Here is a 26,219-nt window from a genome sequence, read left to right on the forward strand (position 1 = left end):
TAAGCTGTCTCTTGCTCAATTAGGTAACAAAAAATGTCGGGAAACGACACCTCTGACCATTCCGTTGGGTCGTTTGTCCAGTCACAGATACCGTACGGACAATCCGACCCAATATGGCTCAGTTTTTATGCGTATGTTGCTCTGTCGAGCGGCAGAAATAATTTTACGTAGGCCATTCTGAGTCAACACCATGCTTTTCCAATGAGGGGGAAAGGACTGTTTTCCCCCACGCCGACTCCGCCCACACAGCTATGACGCGACACCGATCAAGTCTATATAAATAAGCATGACATGACGTGACTGGAGTGTTGAATTGCAGAGCTGATATCAAACATATACACATCGCTATGATCAGATGCTTTCTTAACCCCTGTTTTCTCTATCAGCTTTGTTGTGTTTATCTGTGTGTTAACTTCTTTTTATCCCTAAACGAAAAACAAAAAAATAACTATGCTTTATAAATGTATTAAATTTGTAGGAGTCACACCACATGAAATTTTACAACCTGAACTAACTTATATCAAATTATCTGAGATTTTGCTTGATTGAACTGGGCACACAAATAAGGGTCTGCAGGGGTCCTCTCTATGATGGAATTTTCCTTTTTTTCTGCATGTTGGTGTCAAATTCTTCACCAGTCGTGGCACCACCACTCCTCTCTACATGAGGTCTTTCTCCCCTGAATATTAACTCACCCTGTACTATAATGACCTGAAACTTTTGCTTCATGCCATCTTCTCCCACAACTGTTCTCAATTCACCTTATTAGCCTCTATATTCTGTTCAGTTTCACTTCAGTACACATTCTTACCAATTCTAGTTGTTTCGCAATTCTGAGTGTTATCTTTACCTTCAGCCTGCCTGTGTATTACATTACCTGTTTACCCCTGCTGTCTCTTGATTTGGATTTGTTTGCTTTGTCAGAACTGTCTGTATGGTTACTGACCTCTGACAGTCTGAATACTCTAAATAAACTCAGCTAATGGTTGTACTTCGGAGTCTGACCCTGTTCTACACAGTTGGTTACACCACATGAAACTGAAATATACACTTTTTGTTTTACAATAAATAATCAGAAAAGTTTATGGCAAAGTACTTTAATGTTTCTTTTCAAGAATCGAATTCATTTTGTGAGGACTTTGTCTTCACTATAATTTCTGGACAGTTGTATCACTGACATTTATTAAAAATATAAAAAATTATTGTAATTTAGAAATAAAAAACGTATGAATTGCATTTTTCAAATATTTTTGAATAAATTGATAGATTCGTACAAAAAAAAATCTATATCCTGCGATTCACCAACAAAAATAAAGCACAAGCACTTTAAAGAAACTTATTAAAACTAAGTTCGTTTTTTGTGCATTTTTACTTTATAAAATTTCTCAGGCCCAAATTCAAACTCAACCCAAGTGTATGTTTAATAAAAACAACCTTTTTAAAGTTTTGGAAAAATGGAAGCAGTGACAGATCTTCTCTTCCATATTGTGATGTAAATTAGAGTCAGATTATTGAAAAAGAACAAAAAATTAGAACAGGGACTCTATCCATTAGTTGTTGATTGGATTGATGAGATGTGGTCGTTGCACTCAAAACTGAAACACATACATGGATGATTTGTTCACAATAAGATTTATAACATGTTTTTTTTTTTTTTTTTTACAAAATATAGGGGGTTACTTTCATTCCATGCCATATTTAATAGCACAGACCTTTGTCAATCTTTGCCATTTAGTTGATGCTTTAATCCAAAGTGCATTTGTTACAAGGACGGTCCTCAGGGAGTCACCAGGGGTTGAATTTGTTTGTTTAAAAGCAGGGTATACCATTGTGGTGGTCCTATTTATCATAAAAATAAATGGAATCAGTGAGTCGGGAATGCATATATACGGATGAACATAAAAGAGCACCGGCTACATAGTCTAACAGGCTTATGAAAAGGAGAAAAATACAGCAAAGAAGAGAGAAAACTACCAGTTTAGAGACTGAATTGAAGACACTGAATACACAAGACAAAGCAGGGTTTTTTTTAGCTGCTGGGTGAAGCTGAAGCTCACACTGCCAGACTAATATGATTATTACACTCCGAACGGCCCCTTTACACATTCCAGACTGCATTCGGTTCCCTTAATATAATCTCAATATGAAGCAGACTGCTGTGTTTCCTTTGAAATTCCTCCCCATGCCCCTGAGGCCTGGCTGTGTAATTTCACATAGTCTGCTGCTCCGCTCCAGCCGCAGGAAAACGTGGTGTGTTTTCCTAGATCAGACTGACACCTATTACACAATGATGCAAAAAAGCCACCATCTTTCCTGGTGGAAAACACAGACAGAGCCAACATCTTCCTCTGGTTCTCTCTGATCACAAGTACAGAGCGAATTACCCATGGACACAAAGCTAAATCCAGTGTGACCTCAGTCGTCTGCTTCACTTTAATTAACAGACATACAGTACAGTGCTTCATGATTTACCCATGGGGTGACATTTAACCTATATGTTGCATATTGCAGTCTGTAATAGCTAGTTAGCTGAAAATATATTTAAAGGTTTTTCCCACTGTGATAAACCCTGGGTTAACATCGTTTTTAACCCCCAGGCCACTTTTAACCTTGGGTTAAGCAACGTTTCACACTTTTAATTCTGAATGGGACTTAGCACTGGTTTTTTGCTCTAGGTAATGAAGCCTTAATCCATGCCCACGGATCGCCTGCAGTCTTTTTACAGACCGCCTGATACATATTGCACACAAAAATTAAAAAAAAAAATTTTTTTTAAATTATGTATATATATATATATATATGAAGAGTTCAGATGCAAAAGCCGCTAAGTGCCGTTTGAAATTTTCTTCTAAAATTAGCATTTTCATCAGGCTCCTATGTGTAGGTTAATTTCACTTTAATGGCAATGAATAGGTTGTTTTCATTGCTATTAAAGTAAAATAACTGAACATAAACATAGGAGCTTGAGAAAAACGCTAATTTTAGATGAAAATTTCAGATGGCACTTAGAGGCTTTTGCATCTGAACTCTTCATATATATATATATATATTTATATTTATAAGGTACAGTAAGTCACTGATACAATCAGTGCTTTTGAGAAAGGGCTAGCCACTGGATTTGCCAGTTTTCCAGGTGGCATCAGCTCTCAAGTTTTGTTTGAGGTAAGAAAAAAACAACTATATCCACAAACAAAAGAGTGCTGCAGGAATGAGTCTTAAAACCTGTAAATAAGTTTGTATTATTGCCATTATCCAGGAGTCAATGGGTTTTATGAATGTTTTTTTTTTTTGTTAAATACCTGAAATAAGCGCCTTGTCCATACTAATACATTTTCGTTTGAAAGCACAACTCTTTCTCTACGTTTTGGCCTTCCACACTGAGACAGCATTTTTGTTGACAAAAACAAAGCTTTTTGACAAGCTTTAGCTTTGAGCTGATTGGTTCTCTCCTGTATCGGTAGCCAATGAGCTCGCTGCTCAACATTCAAATATATGACTAGTGCTTGCCGTAGCAGTTGCAGCTTGCTTCAGAAACCCTCCACCTTCCCCAGCTCCACCTGTATAGATCTGCTATGAGGTGATTCATGTATGCTATATGGGGGTTATTTCATGTATGTTATATTTGCAGCAGCAATATTTCTTACATGCGCACAGCAGCATGTTGTGGATGTATTGGCAGTAGCAAGTCTCGGTACTTGCTCTGCTGCAGCAGCAGCAGCAGCGTAGCAGATCTATTCCGCCAAGACCAAATACATTAGCATTGTCATGTACATTACCATGCCAATCCCTCCGAGAGTTGTCATGACAGAAATATAGATTCAAAGAGTTGTCAGAACCATATGCAACAATGGTGTTGTTGTTCATAGCCTAACTTTAGCTATTTACTTCTGCCGATTATATTTATTATATTATCAAACCTCATAAATGTTGTGTTCATGTGTGAAGATTATCTTGACAATCAACACATGTAATCATAAACTTTTGTTGGTCAATTATTTTCTGCAATAATCCAAATGCTAAAGGCTTTTGGTCGAACGAACCAAGGTGATGCTAACTTCCTTATAAAAATACGTCATCACTACAGCACTCTATTGTATATTGAGCTTTGTTTTCTGAGTTGTGTCTGTTAAATAACCAGTAATTACACTTATATATCAAGAGACATTTTAATTACAAAGTCTACACACATACTAATTTCTTCTGTTTTCTGATATTTCAAATTAACATGCCCCAAAATGATACATACTGTGCAAACAAAACAAACTGCGATTGGTTTTTCTTTATGTCAGTCTGGTTGCTCTTCCTGTTTAAGTGGTCAGGGAAGAATAAATTGAAAAATGGACTTTATGCCGATAATCAACTTTATGCCGATAATCAATCTACATGTATATGTAAGCAGTACACTAAATTCGCACTGTTATTAGGTCTGCACGATAATGTTTAAACGATTAATCACAATTATTTCGTATCAACCATGATTATTGTCATTATATATATATATTTTTTTTTTTATATTTGATCACAATTATTGCACTTTCACATAAGCATAAATCAAGAGAACCGCATGCAACTTGCATGGTTTGCTCACAGATTTAGTTGCATCAAAATGCACAAGAAAACAGACTGACTGTATTACACTTTTATTTGAGCAGAAAACTTACATTTTGCTAGGGTTTTACAGCTCAGCTCTACAATGCAGAGAGAGTACACATGGTTGCCAGGTCGGAAGATTAAGTAAACCACTGTGCAGAAACTGTATCGATTTAAGCAAAAGGTTGTGATTGGGGAATTTAAACCTTTGACATCTAGCAACCTCCACTATAAAAGCTTGTGGAGGCTTGGTACCAATGCAAGATAACACAAATGCCAAATTAAATTCAGGATAAATAACCAGTGGCCAAAAATTGCTGATGATCAAGCGAAGCAGAAATCAATACAATTAATCTGAACAGAACCAACACTGAACTGACTTGAGCTAAATAATTACTCTATTCTTTTTTATGACTGCTTTACAGCAGAATCTGAACTGTCTCCATTAGTCTTCGATTTTCCTGTTTACCTCTGTGAAGCTGCTTTGACATAATCTGTACTGTAAAGCGCTGTAATACAGGTGACGTGACTTGACTTGCATGTCTGAAAATGTGATATTCATAAAACAGGAAAAACAAAAACCCAAAAGAACTACTGTTCCACCAAAACTCTGAAATGTGAGTGATGGGAGACAAGTCGACAAGACATGTTGAGGAACATTGACACGGATTACATCAATTATACTCTCCCAGTTCAGCATCTGGGAGAAACAATCAAGGTACATGATACTAAAGCACAAGACATTCAATAGAAACATCTGAGTCATTCACTTTTGTATTGAGTTTAGAAATGAATATGAATCAATTTTACAGAAGAAGAAAAAATCTGAAAGAAGACAAGAATAGAAAACAAGAGCAAACAGTGGGACACTGTGTAATGACTATTGGTTAATGAGCTGAATGTGTTGAAAGCTACAGATGTTCTTCTGGCTGCTCATGTATGCATAAAAACTTTAACAACACGCATTTAAAAACACCAAATTAAAGGAGAAAAACACCTTGAAATGGAAAGGAAAAAAAGTCTTTTTAATGACTGTGGCGAATAAATGATAACTGGTTGAAAGGCTAATGAACAGTGAAAAGACATAAAATCATGTTATTACGTTTAGACCTTATTATATTCAAATTTACAAAATGAACAAAGGCAAACAAGTTATAAACAAAAAAAGAACCCCTTGTGAAAAGAAGTACACTTTAGTATACTTTAAAAAGAGTACTCAAATAATATACTTTTGATTTAAAAGAATATACTTAAGTGTGAACTTAATGTAATGTTTTCAGAAACTTAAGGCATTTTAATTGCAATTGAATGAAAATATATTATAGTTAGAATTTATAATAAGTGCAGTTATCTGAACTTTTTTTGACCAAATTAAGTAGGACTTAAGCACATGTTTGTAAGTCATTTTATAATTACTTTTAAAATATGATTCAAGTGTATTGCCTAACATACTGACAAGCATAAGGCAAACTAAAAATACTTTAATGCCATTTCTATTATGTCATGCATTTAAATATATTTGTACTGTAATTACACCTTGGTAATGATGAAGTTGCAATTTAGTACATTTAATATATATATATATATATATATATATATATATATATATATTAACTTTAAATGTAATATTGAATAGCACTCTACAGTATTTATTAATTTAGTAAGTACTTAAAAAACTTCAAAATAAGTGTACATCTTTAAAGCACAATAAAAGATTATTAAAACAGAGTGATTTAAATGCTCTTTAAAGTAAAAATTTAAATTTAAATTTACTACAGAATGCACTTTTTAAAAATATGCTTTAAGTAGTCTTTTATTTCATTAATATTATGTTATATGAAATTAGTTTTTTAAAATATACATTTAAGATTCAAAGTACACATTCAGTACAATTAAGCACATTTCTTTTTCACATAGAACATCATGTCACGAGTAAACGTAAATGTATTTGCCATTTGCAAGTATGACATTTGGTCTAAAGTCCATTATAAATTAAACCGCAAATAGCTGCTGTGTTTCACGGACTACAACCTTGCGGTTCACACTACCGTAGCTGTCAGCTCTGATTGACTGGATGATTTGTGGCCAGTGTGCATGTGTCAGGCCTCCAGAGCTCTGGTAATGATCAGGTCTGCTGGACAGTGTGAGAACGCAGCTGTGGCCGTGATATTAACCTCAACCGGCTGAGCTCTCAACGCACAGATGATATAACGCCTGGCCAGCTGCAGAGATTCAAACATACAGACTAAAAACACTCACACTTCACTGCACATACACAGCAACATCCATCAGGTTGCCATAACTGTCCAGAATAAGCTGGATGGAAAGTGGGAACCAGGATGAATACTGTCCATTCAGACCACAGGCATGTCTGGTATTCCTAAAATGCCTTCTCAAATACAGGTGCTGTCAGGAGTGGATGGGGGGAAAAGAAGATAAGCAAACAGAACGAGAGAAATGAAGGGATGGAGAGAAGGTTTGCAGGAGAAGGAAAGATGGAGTGGGGATGAAAGCAAAGGAGGGAAAGGCAAAAAAGTTAGGGTATACAAAAAAGATGGAAAAAATAACGTCTTGTTTTTCTTTTTCAAACAAATGGTCAGGGAACGGAGGTTCTTAACCTCTAGAAACCTCCTGGTCAAACTAAGTAATACATGAGCAGGTTTATTTTTCTTTTCTTTTAAAACCCTGTTTTTTTTCTAGTAACGAGCATTAAATAAATATCAAAATTAAACAGATAACATTAATTAACAAATACAAACTGGCTGAATGTGTCTAATTAGATAAGCCAGTTATTTTTTGTCTTATAATTAACAGTTAACAGGGTTGAATGGTTAGCTTGATGGATGAAGTCAACACTACAATATGTGTAGACATTTTTTCACTGCAATGGTGGAAATTTATGCAAAAACAGGGTTGCATTCAAAATGTTGGAGATGGCTGAATATATATATTTTCTTTTTCTTTTTTTCGGTAATTAAATGAGCTGATAATTAAAAATAGCTTAATACTCAGCATTAGTTTAATAGATTATGTTATTGCATGACTGTTGGTTAAGTTAAGACAGTAAAGACCTGGCATGAGACAGACCAAAATCACTATTTAAAATGGGATACAGAGACATTGGAAATTGTTTGGATATTGCTGATATTGTTTAATTGTTTCTCTAACATACACTACTGTTTAAAGGTTTGGTGTCAGTTTTTTTTTTTAATAAATTAATATCAGCAGATGCATTTGTATTCAGTAAGATGTATTCGATCAAAATTGATCAAAAGAGACTGTAAAGACATTTATGATGCTACAAAAGATTTCTATTTCAAATAAATGCTATTCATTTGAACTTTCTATTCTTTAAAGAATTCTGAAAAAAAGTTTCACGGTTTCCACAGAAATATTAAGCAGCACTTTAATAAGCATATAAAATGAGTTTTGCAGAATCATGTGACACTGAAGACTGCTGAAAATTCAGCTTTGCCCTCACAGGAATAAATTACATTTTAATTACATTTCATTTAAATTTATTTTTAAATCGCAATAATAGGCTATTTCACAATAGTACTGTTTTTACTTTTAGATCAAATAAATAAATGAAAACATTCAAAAATCTTACCAACCCCAACTTTTAACGGGTATAGTGTGTCTATCACAATAATAAACATTGCTTTTTTTTTGCCTCTAATGCTTTAAAAATGTAATGGAACCTCAACTTTACTCTGTAAGTGGAAAGTGGCATGAGCTCAGTGGGTTTATACCTCTATATTGTTCTAGACTGCTGGGTTACAATGAAGAAAGGGAAAAAATGACGGTTAAACAGCATGTGAGGTCTACTGCATCTGGAGAACAGGTGAAAACAGACACATACTGCCATAAAGACACATATACTGTATGAATATGAGAATGGTCCACCTAATAACCTGGTCTATGTACAGTTTCTCATCAACTTCTCACAGCATATAAATACTATCAAGTGATTTTAAGACCTTTCACAAAGGCATCTCTGAATTCCAAAGTCACTGGATTTTAAGAGTTCTCTTTAATGTACGTAAACTCAATTAAGTGATTTTACCGAGCGTTAGACTAACCACTGATCAGTCTATTCAACTTGCAATTAATTTGCAAAACATCATAAACGTCATGTGAAGCACCATAAAGTTCTTGCCTGGCTGTACGTTTTAACGATCTTTAGAAAGTCATGACATACTGTCTTTCAGTAACATAAAACTTCATTCCTCGTTTTCCCATTTCTCCACACAGTATGTACCATTGTGTCGGTGCACACCTGGGGCTCATGTGGGCTCTTATTTGACAGTCCTCTGGGGAGCTCAGGTAACCCAATGGGTCATGAAGTGCACACCTGCTTATTCAGACCACTGATTTACAGCACATAACACACCTGAGCTCTCACATACAGTAAATCAGTTCAAATCTGAGAACTGATACAGTGACTTAAATCAGACAGATGGCCAAATCTGTACATATTATAAATCACATCAGTCATAAGCGCTGATGTTAGGTCAAAGACAAAAAAGAGTGTCCACTTTAAAGAGAATTTTTAAGAAACTTAATTTAGGAAATTGAAGGTAAAACCCCAAGTTCTTCGAAATGAAATCTTTGGATTCATGTTGATAATCTTTATTCCTTGTTTGGAAAAGCTTTAATGTAATGTCGATCATCAAGTAAAAAGTAACACCATATTTTCCTAATACCTCAAATATGTGTAAGTGTACAAATGTTAATCATTAATTTTAAAATGCTTCTTTTAATACATTTTCCAAAACAAAATGTATGTTTTACAAATATCATGAAATATTAATGAATAAATATAATTACATCACACCATATAAGTCACACAGGATGACAATTTACACATGCATTGTCAAATTACATACACATGATATGGCAGACATATAATAAGCAGTGAAGCATTTTTTTTTCCGGAAATATTCTAACATTTTATTTTTCTGAAAAATCATCATAAATGTATCAGCATTTAATAGATCATTATAAGTGAAACAATGAGTGTCAAAAAATAAAAACAATATAACAGTTCACCATAAAAAAAACATCATTTCGGTCATAATTTATTTACTGCGTTCAATTAAAAACATTCCAGTAACTGCCATCCAGTAAAGGCCCGTTCACACCAAGGACGATAACTATAAAGATAACTATAAAGATAACGATATGGATTCTGATTGGCTGTCAATTTTTTATCGTTCATCAGCTGGAGAAAAATCGTTTTGAAAGTGATCGTTTCTCTTTGTCTTTATCGTTATAGTTATGGTGTGGACTCTGCTATTCTTTAATATTGAGAATGATTTTTTAGAACTATATCTTTATCGTTATCTTTATAGTTACCGTCCTTGGTGTGAACGGGCCTTAAAAGGGTCATATGACGTTGCTAAAAAGAACATTGGTGTCCCGGCGCGACGAGACAAAATCAGTAAAACCCATTATAAACGAAGCATTTGTTGCATCCAGTGGGGACATAATTACTGATTAGTTACGCCTAGGCGCAATAACAACTTTTTGTTGTGCGATATATTGTATTTTTATATATAAATTTTATAAACGATATATAAATTTTTAAGAATATTTAGATTATGGAAATTAAGTATCAAAATATTAGATACCTTAAAAAACCTGAATAAATAGTTGGATTTGAGACTTTAGTCTTTGCAACTTTACAGATCTTCTTTATGCACCAAGAGCTTGTAACACTCCAAAGAGAAAGGAAAAATTGAAATCGCATCATATGACCCCTTTAAATTTTAAACATGTGCAAGAAGATCAGCACCAGCAGTCTTCCTTCATCTTCATTGCGCTTCTCATTTTGTCTTTCTCAAAGGAACGATTAAATGTAAATTTTGCTTTTTTTTCTTATATTCTTTAACATATAAAAGGTGCAACATTTTAATGAAAAAATGCACTTGGTGCAACAACACAGCTTGACATCATGCAGTTGATCAGCACCTTCAAAAAAAGACAAATCTGAGCCATGAGCCTCTCTCATTTTGAGCAGCGTTCCTCCGTCTGTGCTTCTGGAGGCCGGCCAAACCAGCTCCCTCTGGAAGGATAACCAGGCTCAAATTTACTGCTTACTTCGAAAAACTGAGCAGACTTTGGTGGAGTCTTTCGTGGACTTTTCTCTGTGCTATTCCAAAAAAGCAGTCACACAGTCCGTATCAAGACAAACTTTCATGAATCTTGCAGACTGTAAACTGTTTTCCGCATTCCAACATTTCTAAAAGGGGAAAGTATTATCTCCTAAAAAAGGAAACTTTGGGGTAGAAGATCTAAGAACATGCCAGGAAATAACATACAGAAGTTTTCTGTGGAGAGCAAACAAAAATAGGGGATAGATCATTAGTTTTACTCTAGTCCCAAGTGTACACTTGATCGCCTGCAGGTATTTATGATTTTTTTTTACAACTAGGCCTAATGACTCCTGTAAGAAACAGTGCTGGTTCTTTGAGTAATATGCAATGGGAATCTCAAAAGAATATCAGAAACTTAAAAATATGGAGGACAAACTTAAAAATTCACATAAAAACCAACCTCAAAATATAAACCGTCAAACGCATGGCCCATCAAAGAAGCTTGTTTCTAAAAATACGCCTCAAACGCCAAACAAGCTTTGCTTTGGTAGATAAAAGTGAAGTGAGGAGGGAAAGAGAGAGGGTGAGGATGTGAGAGATAGGTAGAGGAAAAAAAAAAAATCAGATCAAGCACTATGATATGATATGTCAGCTTAAACTTTGATCGGCCACATGAAAGCCTCACTATCTCGGGGTATCTTTACGTGGTCATGCCCTCCGTCTGCAGGGTGCTATCAGCTAAATAAGGTTCACCAAAACAAATCTGAAGGCAAAAAAGAGATTGCAAAACATCACAGAACCCAGAGGTCTATGGCCAACCAATTTTAGACTTATTCTGTGGTTCTACCATATGTTAAATATTTCCCAAAGTTCCTTCAAAGGCTGAAATTATCTGTGATCAGATTCTCACGTTGTGGATTTGACATGTTAAAATGCCTCCAGATGAATGATGCTCGAAAAAGAAAAGGCCTAAAACACAAAGCCAAAATTGACCATATTTACTTTCGTAAAGCAATTCATTCAAAGAACAAAAACAAAACTTGTGTTTTATAATCTTTTATCAAAATGTAACAACTTGCTTCTCCTCTAAAACAAATTTTCTTGACTGCTGACATCACCTATGCCGCAGGCTGTTTGATAATGCTTACCAATAGCCAGATAGCTATTTAGGCATTCCTTTCTGGTGTGGAATGTCCATTTTTCAGAATCAAATCTACAAACCCTTAATTTTTTATTGAATATGCGGTTTTACTTAGAAAAACATAACATGTCATAACATAAGTGAAATGGTGTGCAAATCTTTCATATATTTTCACAGTGATGCTCATTAAGGATGTTGCTGGCAATCTGAAGGAGACATATTTTAATGAATCCTCTGTGCAGATGAGAGATTTCCAAATATAGCTTGAAATATATGATAATATGCATATGAACAGTCCTTAACAGCTGTTCTACGTTGATGATGCATATTTTGCTATGCAACGTGTATATGATCATTAAGCTTTAAAAATAATAATAACAATAATAATAATAATAATACAACTGTTTGCCCTTCAGGGTATTTCGGGTAATTTAGAAATTTTTTGTGTTATAGATTCAAGATTCAAGATTCAAGATTTTTATTTGTCACATACATGGTTATATAGAGAATATATGACCAGCAGTGAAATGTAAGTGTATAGACCATGTGTTGTCCAACTCTCAAAAAACGTAATAATAAAAAACCTAATAATATTTATGAGCTAATAATTTAGGATAAATATATTCTAAGAATTTGTGCATATAATTTATAGAGATTACTTATTACTTACATATACTGTAATTATAATAACTACTAATTAATAAATGCCATATATATATATTAGTACTGTCAAACTCATGAAAAAAATTATATATATATATAGAAACCATGTGCACAAGTATATTTTTATGAACTTGAAACTTTCTGCACTAATTTTTAAAAGATTTTTCCATTTATTTTACATTGACGCTATAATTACACACAAGTTTTGATTACATAATTGAATTTTGCACAAAAAGTACACAAGCAAATAGCTAAATGCCCCATAACCCAGCTGTTCTCACACTTCCTCTGTTTATGGCTTTCGCTGCTAGTATTCCGCAACACAAGCTACTCCCACGGAGAGAGCACAGGAACATCTGCATCTTGTACATAAAACATCTGGCATGGATGTTTCTGCATTCTGGACAAAAGAAGCACATCCATCTATGGGATTTACGCGGGACTGGGGACTCTCAAGTCGACGCATTCCTCCAAAGTACCGCAGACAGCGGCCTAATCTGTCTGCGGTATGCAGGCTCTGCTATGTCAACACACTGGCATGCCATGGAGAGAAACACCTATGGAACCATTAATCATCTCAGGACAATATCCTCCCTGTTTTTATCAGATGATCTCTGACAAATACAGGCACAAAAAAACATTCACCTTCATCCGGACAGACTGACAGACGTTCCATTGCCTCATTATAGCTGGTACAAGCATAATTCATAAAACCGTATGGCCTTAAAGAACAAATACTTGTACACCTACACAGCACTGATTGACAACGCTCCAGATTTAGAACTGCGAGTGGAACCCACATTAATCTGTGGACAGACATGTACAGGGAGCAAATTTACCCAGTGTTACATTTCTCTTTCGCAAAAAAAGTCTGTACACAGTAAATACAGATGTGTTTCCGAAAGCACACCCACAACTGATGAGAATACCACATGCCTCAGACACACTGCTCTTTTCAGATGCTAAATTGGTCTTTAATATGGATAAACAGCACTTGGACGGTTGGCACATTTCTATAATGCTCTTTTGGCTTGTGCATTAATGTATCACGATACTGTCACTGAATAATGTTTCAAAAAGTGCAATTAGCAATTATTACAGCTTTTATTCTGGTAATCTCATTGCAGATATTCATATATTCACCATATAATTAACTTAAAAGTGAAGTAAATTGACTATAATTAAAATTAGCTTAAATCAAAGAGGCCAGAATACTGGTGTAAACTCTGAATGGACCTCTCTTTAAGTTTATTAAGGGTTCTTTAGTAGTTTGCACTGTGGGGGTTTACTGTTACGTGTTATTCACACTTCCACACCACTGAGCCCACCATCTCTGCACAAAATTTCCCCTCTCTCTATCTCTCTCTGTTTTTTTCACTTGTCCCTCTTTTTCTGTATTCTTTTCACTGTAATGATTGCCTGTTGCAGGATTCACCACTAAAAATGTATAAACAGAGTTAGACAGACAGACAGACAGACGGAAAGAGAGAGAGACAGCCAGATAGACAGAAAGATAGAAAGACACATAGAGAAACAGACAGATAGAAAGAGAGATAGAAGACTGACAGAGAGACAGACAGACAGATAAAAAGACAGAGAGACAGACAGATAGATAGAAAGATAGAAAGGCAGATAGAGAAACAGACAGATAGAAAGAGAGATAGAAGACTGACAGAAAGACAGACAGATATATAGAAAGACAGAGAGACAGACAGACAGATAAAAAGACAGAGAGACAGACAGATAGATAGAAATATAGAAAGACAGATAGAGAAACAGACAGATAGAAAGAGAGAAAGAAAGACTGTCAGAATAACAGACAGACGGATTGACAGATAGAAAGACAGAGAGAAAGACAGATAAAAAGACATATAGAGACAGACAGCCAGATAGATTCAAAGAAAGACAGATAGAAAGACAGATAGAGAGACCGATAGATAGAAGGAGAGACAGACAGACATACAGACAGATGATAGATAGATAGATAGATAGATAGATAGATAGATAGATAGATAGATAGATACAATTAAAAATTCACAGGCGTCTGCTTCTCCTACCTCACAAAAACTTTCCTAGATAGATAGATAGATAGATAGATAGATACAATTAAAAATTCACAGGCGTCTGCTTCTCCTACCTCACAAAAACTTTCCCTCAAAAATATTTTATTTGCTAAGCTAATTGAGGGGATCAGAAATTCAGATCAAACTTACATTAGATTCCATTCTGTTACAGTTTCCACACACACACACACACACATGCACACATGCACACACACCGCACACACACGCTGTTTCATGACTTCCTCTGCCAAGGATTGTATATGCTGTCAGCACACAAATATTGTTCAGATACTCGCTTTACTAGAAGTGCACACAGGTGTTCTGAGTGGGAGTCTGTTTACGTCCATGAATGAGGCGTCAACACAGTCATCATACATCTGTCATAACATGTTGTCTTGGCAATGGATACAGTTAATGTTTGGTTACATCATGTTACGATGACATTATTTTGTGGAACAGCACAACAAGAAAGGGCACTCACATAATCTGTTATCAACACCTGCTGTTTGCCCTAGAGGCAGCTGAATTATTTTACTTTTATTTATTTTTAATGTTAATTGGTGTAATTGAGCAGTTATGCAGTTACATTTTGGCTGTGTCCAAGTCAGACCAGACCGTTTGTGGCTTTGAGGACTTATGAGAATGCTCACTGTTGTGGAATTGAAACCTGAAAAACGTTCAAAATGGAATGAAATGAAAAGAAACAAGGAATGAGAGCCAGTGAGGAGCCACTTACTATCGTTTTCATATTAATTTCATTATCTCTAAGAATCACGAAATGACCTTTTAACTTCTCATTTCAGTGACAACATATTGAAGCAAAGCATCAAGCTTTCCTTCTATAGACAGAATACAGAAATTAGATGTCACCTTTAGAAACAGATTGGATACTGCTTAAATATGGATGAGCATCACCATGAATGAGTAGCACTGATAAAACTGTGGATGTGGTGCAACTTGTTGGAATCACAGTAAAACCATAGGGCTAAGGTTTAAAAATGAAAGAGAGAGAACTTATTTCAGGATGTACTGAAAACATGAGGGCCGTTGCTTCACTCACACAACAAATCAATAAACAAGGTACTTTTAACAACTTCCAAATGTCTTCCTGTAAAATTACACTGCGGTGGCTTGATTTTATTGCTTCTTTGTGATGGGCTTCATCACAGTTGAGAGCTAAAGGTAATTAACACATACAGAACTGCATCCTGAAGCAACCTGCAAATTACTTGACAACACTTTGAAAGGAATCGATGTACTGCGTTGCTGTGCAGTCTAGTTCGCACAAAGAATAGTGAGTCCTGCGGATAAGAACAAACTCTGGTAAGGAGGAATTGAAATTCTCGTCGAAAACAAAAACTCCCATAGTTCTCTTCAACGGTTCAGAGCTATGAAACTCTTTACTCACGTCTTTATCTGAATTTCATTTGTGACACTACAGTGGTTTTCGATTTCAGAAGTGAAAGAAGTCAACTCATATCTGAATTTTTAGAGCGTAAAACTGGCTGAGAAACATTCAGGTTCTCTCAGGAGATCAGGTTTCGACTAAAATTTGTCTCAGGAGGACACATGAATATGAGCTCCGGAATACCAATACATTTATAAAGTGACATGAAACTTCAAGTGAATCTTCTGAGATGGAAATGCAATTGTTATCAAAGTATAGTGTACTGTAACTTTCTCAGGAATCTCTTCAAAACATTTTCCAGACGTTGTGACATCCCTGTAAAATGATGAGCATCATCACTCTAATATCATACACATCATGTTATGATCATGATAGGTTTTACAGACCTTGCCAGGACCAAGTTATAACTTGCTGTACTAAAAGATGCATATTAAGAGTGATTTAAATGTATTAAATAAGGATAATATAGCCTACATTATGTCACAATCATCACAACATGTTTATAATATGCCTCGTATAGGAAGAATGTAGCCTACACAATCAACAAAAGTAACAACAAGAACTATGCTTAAACTCACCTTGTCGCTGGACAAGCATACAGCTGCTGAAAGTGTCAGGATTATCCAAATGTTCCTCATTATTCCTCTTAAGAAGTCTTTTGCAAAGAAATCGTAGGATGGCACTCGTCTGCGCTCCTGAAACCAGCCGCTCTCTCCGCTCTTTTACAGCTTCACCTAAAACACATACGCAAGATCCTTTTGAAGAGATATTTGGCGTGTTGCTCCACCTGATCAAACTTCTCTTTTGTCTTTCCAAAAGGGAACTGTTGAGAGAGTCTTGATGCGATGTTAAAGTCTCGGGTCCATGTGAGGCAGCGCGGCTTTACTCGGACAGAGGATGAGAGAGAGAGAGAGAGAGAGAGAGAGAGAGAGAGAGAAACATTTAAACAGGAAAAAATAATGTTCAGCTCACAGATGAAGACTAAGCTGTAATGAAGAGAGAGAGAGAGGATTTGAGAGACGGGGGAGGATTTTAGATTTTTGCGTCACAGACACAGTTGACGAATACTTGGACCAGTAAGAGGTTTTGTCTCAAAACCTAGTAAACTGTCAACATGAACATAATTTTGTCGGAATTTCCGTTCAAAATGTTGTCTGTGTGTGAAGCTTACTTGGCTTCGAGACAGACTTCAGCCAAATCAGTCCAAGTTAGTAGACGCAGCTGTTTTTTTCTGCTCCAGGAAACAAAAAAAACAGTTTCAAACAGGTATGACAAGCTGGTTACTAGTTTGTTGTTGGTCCAACACCTTAGACAAGTGGTTCTCAACGTTTTTGACTCCAGGAACCCCTTTGTCCGACTCCGAGACAATATTCGAAGACTTCATCTAAGCTTATGTACCTCTGGTATCTATCTATCTATCTATCTGCTTTTGTTATAATAAATATTTAAAAAAATAAAAAATACATGTCGGTTAGAATTTAAATTAATACAAGTTAAATAATTTTCACATTCACCAACTATAAACTATCTACCACTATTTTACATAGACTATGTAAATCAAAATTCCAATTGCAAACCCATTCAGGCAGAGCTAAAATTTGAATAACATGTAGTTTATCATAGTTGCTATTGTTTTATTTATTTTGTAGCAACTGTTGCTATAATAACCTATCAGCCACCACTGCCATCAACAGAAAAACAAAATGGCAAAGACTGAAATCTTTTTGTGTTGTTTGAATGTTATCCCATATTAGTCATGTCCCTACAGTAGTAACACTAACAGTCCTACACTGTAAAAAATGACAGTGAATTTAATGGTAAAAGACTGTAAAAATGCTACAGTAAAAACCTGTTAAATGGTTAACGGTATCAATAGGTTGGTATAGTAACATAATATCAGTTAATGAAATTAAGGTAGTTAACTGTAAATTTAAGTAAAAACCGTAAAACCTAAAACGTTGCTACCGTATTTTTTATGTAAATTTTACAGATTTTTTTTTAGTGTATGTTATTTTAGCTCAAAATATGGTTGATTAGTCAGTCATTTCTACTTTAAAACACGTTTCATATTTGTTCCTATATATTTTATTTTTGCTAAAACATTTTTCATTTGTAAGATGATGTTCGTAATGTTGTCTTCTGGGATATACAACCTATCTGTGTGAATATTTTGGGGAATAAAAATAATGAGTGGAAGGAACTGTTGTAGTGGGGGTTTATCTCCCCCTGCTGTTCTGTCCTGATATAAGCGAAGTACAAACAGGCTTTACATAATGCATGATACACTTCATTTAAAGAGCACTTTTCATGCAAATAGAGGTTCAAAGTATTTTAATAAGAACTCAAAGTTTGAATAATGTATACACAAGAGCATTAGTACTCAAAAACATCAAATGTTTTATTCTAGATGCCTAAAATAAAGAGCCCACAACAAATTCATGTTTTTAATGTTTTATCAAAGTTATGTATTCATAAACATGTGTTTTTAAGGGTAACCAGGGAAACTGATTTAGGTATCTGATGTATTGCATTATGTCAATGATATTCACAACAATAAATACAGAGATTATTCCAAAACCTCAAGACAAATATCACATAGCAAAATAAAAACTGTGTCTACATGATACACCTGAATAGATAAATGTCATTTTAAATTAGACTGAGGTGAGTGGCACATGATACTGAAAAATACAGTATGCATAAAAGTCAGAGATACGGAGGAGGGAAAAAAATATTGAAAAAGCAGCAGTCACACTATCATCTAACTCCAGGTTTAATGTCTGTTGCTTTTAAGGTGGCGATTTGGTTTTTCCTCCAAACAGGGGGAATCTGTGAAAAGACAAAAAAAAGTTACAATCATCACTATAATCAGGGGTGCACATAAGTGGTACGCAGGTGCGCATGCGAGACCAAAATAAAAAAAAATGCCCTGTGTAAATAAGTTCTGACAGCACGTTTGCATACAAACATGGTTGACAGCTGTTAATTCACAATTACCATTTTAGATCGACAAACTAATACTGTATAAGATTTCTATTCAAACTGAATAAATAAATCTAGGCTACCTGCTGCCGTTTTCAAAGCACAATGCAAAACTGACACTTCATTCACTGATGTGCTTCAGTGGGCAGCGCTAAACCCGGAAGCGCATATACTTACTTGCCGGCAACCCGCCAAAATAAAAGCCTGCTGATTTTAAGTTTGTAAATGATGAAAATTCATCTTTAAAAAAAGAAGTAAATATTAGCATTTTATTTTTAAGTTTACTATAAAATAGTTGTATTTGTATTTAATACTCCCTTTTTATTTTAAAATATAATAGTATTATCACACATTCCCCCGGTTTCACAGACAAGGCTCAAGTGTACTAAAATGTAAGTCTGAGCCGTTTCAACTGAAAGAAACTTGCACTGACTGATGTTAAAATATATCAGTGCCATTGTTTTGTCTCAAGATGCACACCAGTAATGTTTTTTCTAAGGCATGTTACTAGGCATAAAAATTACTTAAATGTCCTAATTGAACTATGGCCTAATCCTGGCTTAGTCTAAGCCCTGTCTGTGAAACCGGCCCTTTATTATTTAGTTTATTATTTTATTTTTAAAAAACTAAATAAATAAAGTGTAACAATAGTATCACTACGATTCATTTATTTTTTTATAGTTGTATTTAATGGGTTACACTATGTGGAGTGTGAGGACCAAACCAAATCTCCAAAACCTCAAGACAAATATCAGGCTGAAAAACGTATGTGCAACCCTGACTATAATGGTAAACATGGAGGAGTATTATGAGTGTTACATACAGGAGGTGCAGAGCTGGGTTCTAAATGCCGTCCCAGAAAAGAGAGAAGTCTTCTCCAGATGAGTCCACTGCCCAGGAACATGAACCCTGTCACTAACCAAAACACACGCGGGTCCTACACACACACACACACACACACACAAATCAATGTGGGTCAATAAACAACATGTACTCAAACAGACTGATAACACTGTACACAATGCTGGCTATAACAACTGGGGTAAACTGGTACACAGTAATAAAACAGTAAACTGTAGTAAAATGGTACCAACCTCTTCAAAAGAAGATTCTAAATTCATTCCAAAAGCCACACCCATCAGACCAAATAAAGAGAGCGAGAAGGTTCCCATGGTGAGCTGGAGGTTCAGTCGCATCATGACATTACGGTGGCTAAAGACAATTTAAGGCAACATACTACTGGTGAATAGAGTGAAATTTAACTTAACAATTTGTTTTCAACAACAGTTATCATTACACTTTCCCAGTTAATTAATCACAGTACAGTAAAGGGATAGTTCACCCCAAAATGAAAATTCTGTCATTAATTACTCTCTTACCCTCATGTTGTTCCAAACCTGTAAGACCTCCGTTCATCTTCTAAAGACAAATTAAGATATTTTTGATGAAATCTGAGAGCTCTGTGACCCTGATGTCACATGGACTGTTTTACCAACGTCCTTTACAGTTGCGTTGCTGTCTATGCAGGGTCACAGAGCTCTCAGATTTCATCGAATACATCTTAGGTCCCGTTTACACTAGTGAGTTTTGGTTTTAAAACGGCATTTTAAAATGAAAACGATCCTCGTCTACACTGCCGTTTTCACTGCGTTTCGGAAACAATCTATGTCTACACTACACAACCGAAAACGCATGTCACATGATCATTCATGCAGGTACAACCATAGATATGTATAGGTAGATTCCCTATCATTTAGTCTAAGCCCTGTCTGTGAAACCGGCCCTTTATTATTTAGTTTATTATTTTATTTTTAAAAAACTAAATAAATAAAGTGTAACAATAGTATCACTACGATTCATTTATTTTTTTATAGTTGTATTTAATGGGTTACACTATGTGGAGTGTGAGGACCAAACCAAATCTCCAAAACCTCAAGACAAATATCAGGCTGAAAAACGTATGTGCAACCCTGACTATAATGGTAAACATGGAGGAGTATTATGAGTGTTACATACAGGAGGTGCAGAGCTGGGTTCTAAATGCCGTCCCAGAAAAGAGAGAAGTCTTCTCCAGATGAGTCCACTGCCCAGGAACATGAACCCTGTCACTAACCAAAACACACGCGGGTCCTACACACACACACACACACACACACAAATCAATGTGGGTCAATAAACAACATGTACTCAAACAGACTGATAACACTGTACACAATGCTGGCTATAACAACTGGGGTAAACTGGTACACAGTAATAAAACAGTAAACTGTAGTAAAATGGTACCAACCTCTTCAAAAGAAGATTCTAAATTCATTCCAAAAGCCACACCCATCAGACCAAATAAAGAGAGCGAGAAGGTTCCCATGGTGAGCTGGAGGTTCAGTCGCATCATGACATTACGGTGGCTAAAGACAATTTAAGGCAACATACTACTGGTGAATAGAGTGAAATTTAACTTAACAATTTGTTTTCAACAACAGTTATCATTACACTTTCCCAGTTAATTAATCACAGTACAGTAAAGGGATAGTTCACCCCAAAATGAAAATTCTGTCATTAATTACTCTCTTACCCTCATGTTGTTCCAAACCTGTAAGACCTCCGTTCATCTTCTAAAGACAAATTAAGATATTTTTGATGAAATCTGAGAGCTCTGTGACCCTGCATAGACAGCAACGCAACTGTAAAGGACGTTGGTAAAACAGTCCATGTGACATCAGGGTCACAGAGCTCTCAGATTTCATCGAATACATCTTAGGTCCCGTTTACACTAGTGAGTTTTGGTTTTAAAACGGCATTTTAAAATGAAAACGATCCTCGTCTACACTGCCGTTTTCACTGCGTTTCGGAAACAATCTATGTCTACACTACACAACCGAAAACGCATGTCACATGATCATTCATGCAGGTACAACCATAGATATGTATAGGTAGATTCCCTATCATTTAGATGGCGGAACAAAACTTTAAAAAGAAGGGTTACGATCAGGCAAGAGGTAGGACCCACGTAAATATTGGAGCAGCTTTCCAGCAGTGGAGAGAACTCAAGGAGCGGGAAGGGCTTGAATCGGACGCCGAGGTTGCGTTGTTTCTTTTTGATAGGTAAGTAACGTTGATTTTGCATTGTTTCACACAACTTATCTGTGTTGGTTTTTGATTGAATATGCTTGTGTGTCATCTTCGCTTGTTTCCGCGATCGTCGTTATGCCAGGGTTATGTACGTACGTGTGGGGCGTAGATATCAAAATAGGGGCGAGGTCATGTTGGGGTATGGGCGTGTTTGTTTTGGAGCTTTAATTCAAATATCAACATTGTTTGGCAAAAATCGCTTAGTGCACCTTTAATGTTAATGGTTTTCACAGACAAGATTTAGGATATCTCTTTTAATCACTTTAAATGGGAAATTGCTGTCACCAGCAAAAAAATAAAAAATAATTTTCACCATGTTTTTAACTTCTTAATTGACTTGATTCTTAATTAAACTTTTTACTTTTTTATGAAAAACAAAAGACTTTTCATTTCTAGGTGAACTATTCCCTTGAGGCGTTTGATCTGCATATAAATCTGTTCTTTCAGTTAAAAAAAAAAAAAAAATCAGCATAATTTCAATCATGATCCAGTTGCATTATGTCTGCCGCCAGTACAGTACCTATCCAGGTTAATGAAGATGACGCTTTCAGAATCATCGATGAGGTCTTTCAGCTCTCGGGCTTTGTTTCCCAGCTCCTCTGCTTGCATGAAGTAATTCTCCAGCAGTAGCTCCATCTCTTCAGCGTGATCTATACCCAGACTGCTCTCCTCACTGGCCCCATGTGAACATAAACACAGACATACCCACATACAAAGACAGACACACCAACAGAGATCACAGATCCACACAACAATGATCTGATATTTACACTGACATCAAGAACATTTGTGCATATATACAGTGGGTACGGAAAGTATTCAGACCCCCTTAAATTTTTCACTCTTTGTTATATTGCAGCCATTTGCTAAAATCATTTAAGTTAATTTTTTTTCCTCATTAATGTACACACAGCACCCCATATTGACAGAAAAACACAGAATTGTTGACATTTTTGCAAATTTATTAAAAAAGAAAAACTGAAAAATGCTCAGTATTTAGTAGAAGCACCCATTTGATCTAATACAGCCATGAGTCTTATTGGGAAAGATGCAACAAGTTTTTCACACATGGATTTGGGGATCCTCTGCCATTCCCTCTTGCAGATCCACTCCAGTTCTGTCAGGTTGGATGGTAAACGTTGGTGGAAAGCCATTTTTAGGTCTCTCCAGAGATGCTCAATTGGGTTTAAGTCAGGGCTCTGGCTGGGCCATTCAAGAACAGTCACAGAGTTGTTGAGAAGCCACTCCTTCGTTATTTTAGCTGTGTGCTTAGGGTCATTGTCTTGTTGGAAGGTAAACCTTAGTTCCAGTCTGAGGTCCTGAGCACTCTGGAGACATTAATGAGGAAAAAAAATTAACTTAAATGATTTTAGCAAATGGCTGCAATATAACAAAGAGTGAAAAATTTAAGGGGGTCTGAATACTTTCCGTACCCACTGTATATAAATGTGCTGCATTTTAAAACTTAATGGCTGTGAAGTTGGATTCTGTGATGTGACACCTACAACACTTGTGGGTCACTCCATTTGGTGAGACAGAGTTCATCTATCAGTTCATCCTCATCCAGGATCTTCAGCAGACTGTCTTTAAACACTTTAATGTCTGTCTCCAGCTCTGAGAGGCTGCAGGGAGAGAGAATGTTTTTACTCTCAAAGAAAATTATAGATCAAAGCTCTGCATTTTCTAGCAGAATCATATTTTACCAGACAGACTTTTCTAGATCTGTCAGATAAAGAGATGCACAATATATTTTAAAAAAATAATAATTGAGTGATTACCTCTATTTATTGGTATCGCACAACAAATAAAAATGAACTAAATGACTTTTGAAATTTTGTGGTGAAAAGCAATTATAAGCCCACTGGATGGTATACCATTTGAATATAAATGTTGTTGTTTTTTTTTTACATTACAATATTATTAATACAATAGTAATTTCTTATTTTGTTTAATATTATTATGTAATAATAAAAATAAAAAAATAATGAAAATATTTGTAATTATATATTCATATTGAATGGGTCAAAAATATTTGGAATGTGGCCTTTGACTCAAATGGAAAAAGTTTGTACATTTCATGGTTACTTAAAGGGGTTTCAGCTGGTGTGTGTATATATATTCATTTCAGATGTATTCCCCTACAAAAAACTCAAATCGGTCTAATATAATTAATCCTACTTAGAATGTAAAATGTATTTATTCATATTGCAATACTGTACTGTACATCACAGAAAAAAAAATAAACATTGCCATTTTTTCCAACAATGTGTAGCCCCAGTACAGTAATATCAATGGATTGGCCAATATCAGGCACATTTTATTAACACTAGTGATGGACAAAACTACATATTTTCAAAACTGACTAGTCGACTAAGACATGCTCTATAATTAGGTTTTAATAACACATAACTATCACAGACAGACTTCACAGCAAAGACAGACTCGTGGCTTATGCACTATAATGGGAACATTGCTCACAGTAGGCAATTTTTAATTATACAGTACTTGAAATTTATTGTTAACTGCAATTTCTGGCAACTGCAATTCTTCTTCTTCAAAGCACCACCATTAAAAAATATTACAACTACAAACACAAGAAAAAAAAAATAGATAAACACACTAGGGGACATTACTAAAAAAACAAATCAGATGTTAGACGGCCGAGTCAACCATCCTGACTCATCCTTAATTAACACAAGAAAAACACAACAAAATCGTTTAATAACTCTGGATAAGCTTCATACAGCAATTACCCTACCAATTATGTTACAATGATCCTTCACTAAGATTAGCTAATGAGAAAGTTAGGTTCTTAATGGTGTAGTTAAATGACTCTTGCATTTGGGAACATAATGTTCTAAAAACAACAATATGGCTGGGGAAAGTCAGTTTTTTAATGAAGTTAATGAACTCACTTCTTGCTATTAAGCAGGAGCATATGGAGTTTGCTGCGGTCAGCAGAGAGGAGCTTTGGGTCGACCAACGATTCCAAACAATCCAGAACCTGAGGCTGAACTTCACTGAGCCGCATCTGCAGCACATTCACCTGTGCCAGAACATATGCTTACCCATATGCAACAACACATGCTTGCACATAAAAACATGGAAAAATAATGACGTAGACACAGAGAGCGAGAACAAAAACATGGACAAAAATCAGACTGTGGTATGAAATAACAATTCCACACTACCCACTATGATCCCCATATATCAATAACTCAAAGTAATAAATAAGTTTATGATGCACTTAAGGCTGCTTTATTTCAAAAACAGTAATGTTGTGAAATATTATTTTATTCCTTCTTTTTTATATATATTTTTAAAATGTAATTTATTCCTGTGATGCCAAAATTAAATTTTCAGCGGCCAATACTCCAAACTTTAGTGTCGCATGATCCTTCAGAAATCATTCTAATATGCTGATTTGGTGCTCAAGTAACATTTCTTATTTGTATTAATATTAAAAACAGTTGTGCTGCTTAATATTTTTGTGAAAACGGTGGCATTCTATTAATGTGGTTTCAAATAAATGTCGCTCTACTGAACTTTCTATTCATCAAAGAAACAATGTAAGTGTCTTTACTGTCACTTTTGATCAATTTAATGCATCATTGCTGAATAAAAGTAATAATTTCTTTAGGGGAAAAAAAACAATTAACTGACACTTGTATCAGTAGTGTATATGTTATTTTATTCATAATTATAAATGTAATTTATAGTTCTGTCAAACGATTAATCACGATTAATCGCATCCAAAACAAACGTTTTTGTTTACATAATATATGTGTGTGTGTGTGTGTGTGTGTACTGTGTATATTTATTATGTATATATAAATACACACGCATACAGTACATATTTTGAAAATATTTACATTTACATGTATATATTTATATTCATATAATTTATATTATAAATTAGTGCTGTCAATCGATTTAAAAAAATTAACTAATTAATTGCACATTTTTCTGAAATTAATCGCGATTAATCCTACCTAACATTAAAGTTTTTAAATATACTTTTATATTGCAATAATTTCACATTCAATCTTCAAATTAATGTGCAAACAACATAAAGACAGTATCTTTTTTTATGACTGAAGGCCAGTATCAATGATACCAATACTGATTTCTCTATAAAATTGCCC

General features: G+C 35.1%; 2 protein-coding genes across 2 annotated transcripts in view; both read right to left on the reverse strand.

The window, feature by feature from the left end:
• The window catches only part of LOC107748562 (syndecan-2-A-like), a 28,427-nt gene extending 11,473 nt beyond the window's left edge, over window positions 1-16,954 (reverse strand). Inside the window, exons 1-2 of the mRNA XM_016563408.1 lie at window positions 16,664-16,954; window positions 16,542-16,631 (exon numbers count right to left, since the gene is read on the reverse strand). Of these exons, the coding sequence (XP_016418894.1) occupies window positions 16,542-16,601 (60 nt within the window). The 5' untranslated portion in view covers window positions 16,602-16,631; window positions 16,664-16,954. The remainder of the gene's footprint in view (window positions 1-16,541; window positions 16,632-16,663) is intronic.
• A 1,395-nt stretch (window positions 16,955-18,349) lies between these two features.
• The window catches only part of mrs2 (magnesium transporter MRS2), an 11,241-nt gene continuing 3,371 nt past the window's right edge, over window positions 18,350-26,219 (reverse strand). The window contains exons 7-12 of the mRNA XM_016563395.1: window positions 24,990-25,120; window positions 23,580-23,696; window positions 22,595-22,747; window positions 21,233-21,350; window positions 20,962-21,075; window positions 18,350-18,792 (exon numbers count right to left, since the gene is read on the reverse strand). Of these exons, the coding sequence (XP_016418881.1) occupies window positions 18,721-18,792; window positions 20,962-21,075; window positions 21,233-21,350; window positions 22,595-22,747; window positions 23,580-23,696; window positions 24,990-25,120 (705 nt within the window). The 3' untranslated portion in view covers window positions 18,350-18,720. The remainder of the gene's footprint in view (window positions 18,793-20,961; window positions 21,076-21,232; window positions 21,351-22,594; window positions 22,748-23,579; window positions 23,697-24,989; window positions 25,121-26,219) is intronic.

This window comes from Sinocyclocheilus rhinocerous, unplaced genomic scaffold, assembly GCF_001515625.1.
Source record: "Sinocyclocheilus rhinocerous isolate Xijiao unplaced genomic scaffold, SAMN03320098_v1.1 scaffold491, whole genome shotgun sequence".
NCBI classification, from domain to species: Eukaryota; Metazoa; Chordata; class Actinopteri; order Cypriniformes; family Cyprinidae; genus Sinocyclocheilus; species Sinocyclocheilus rhinocerous.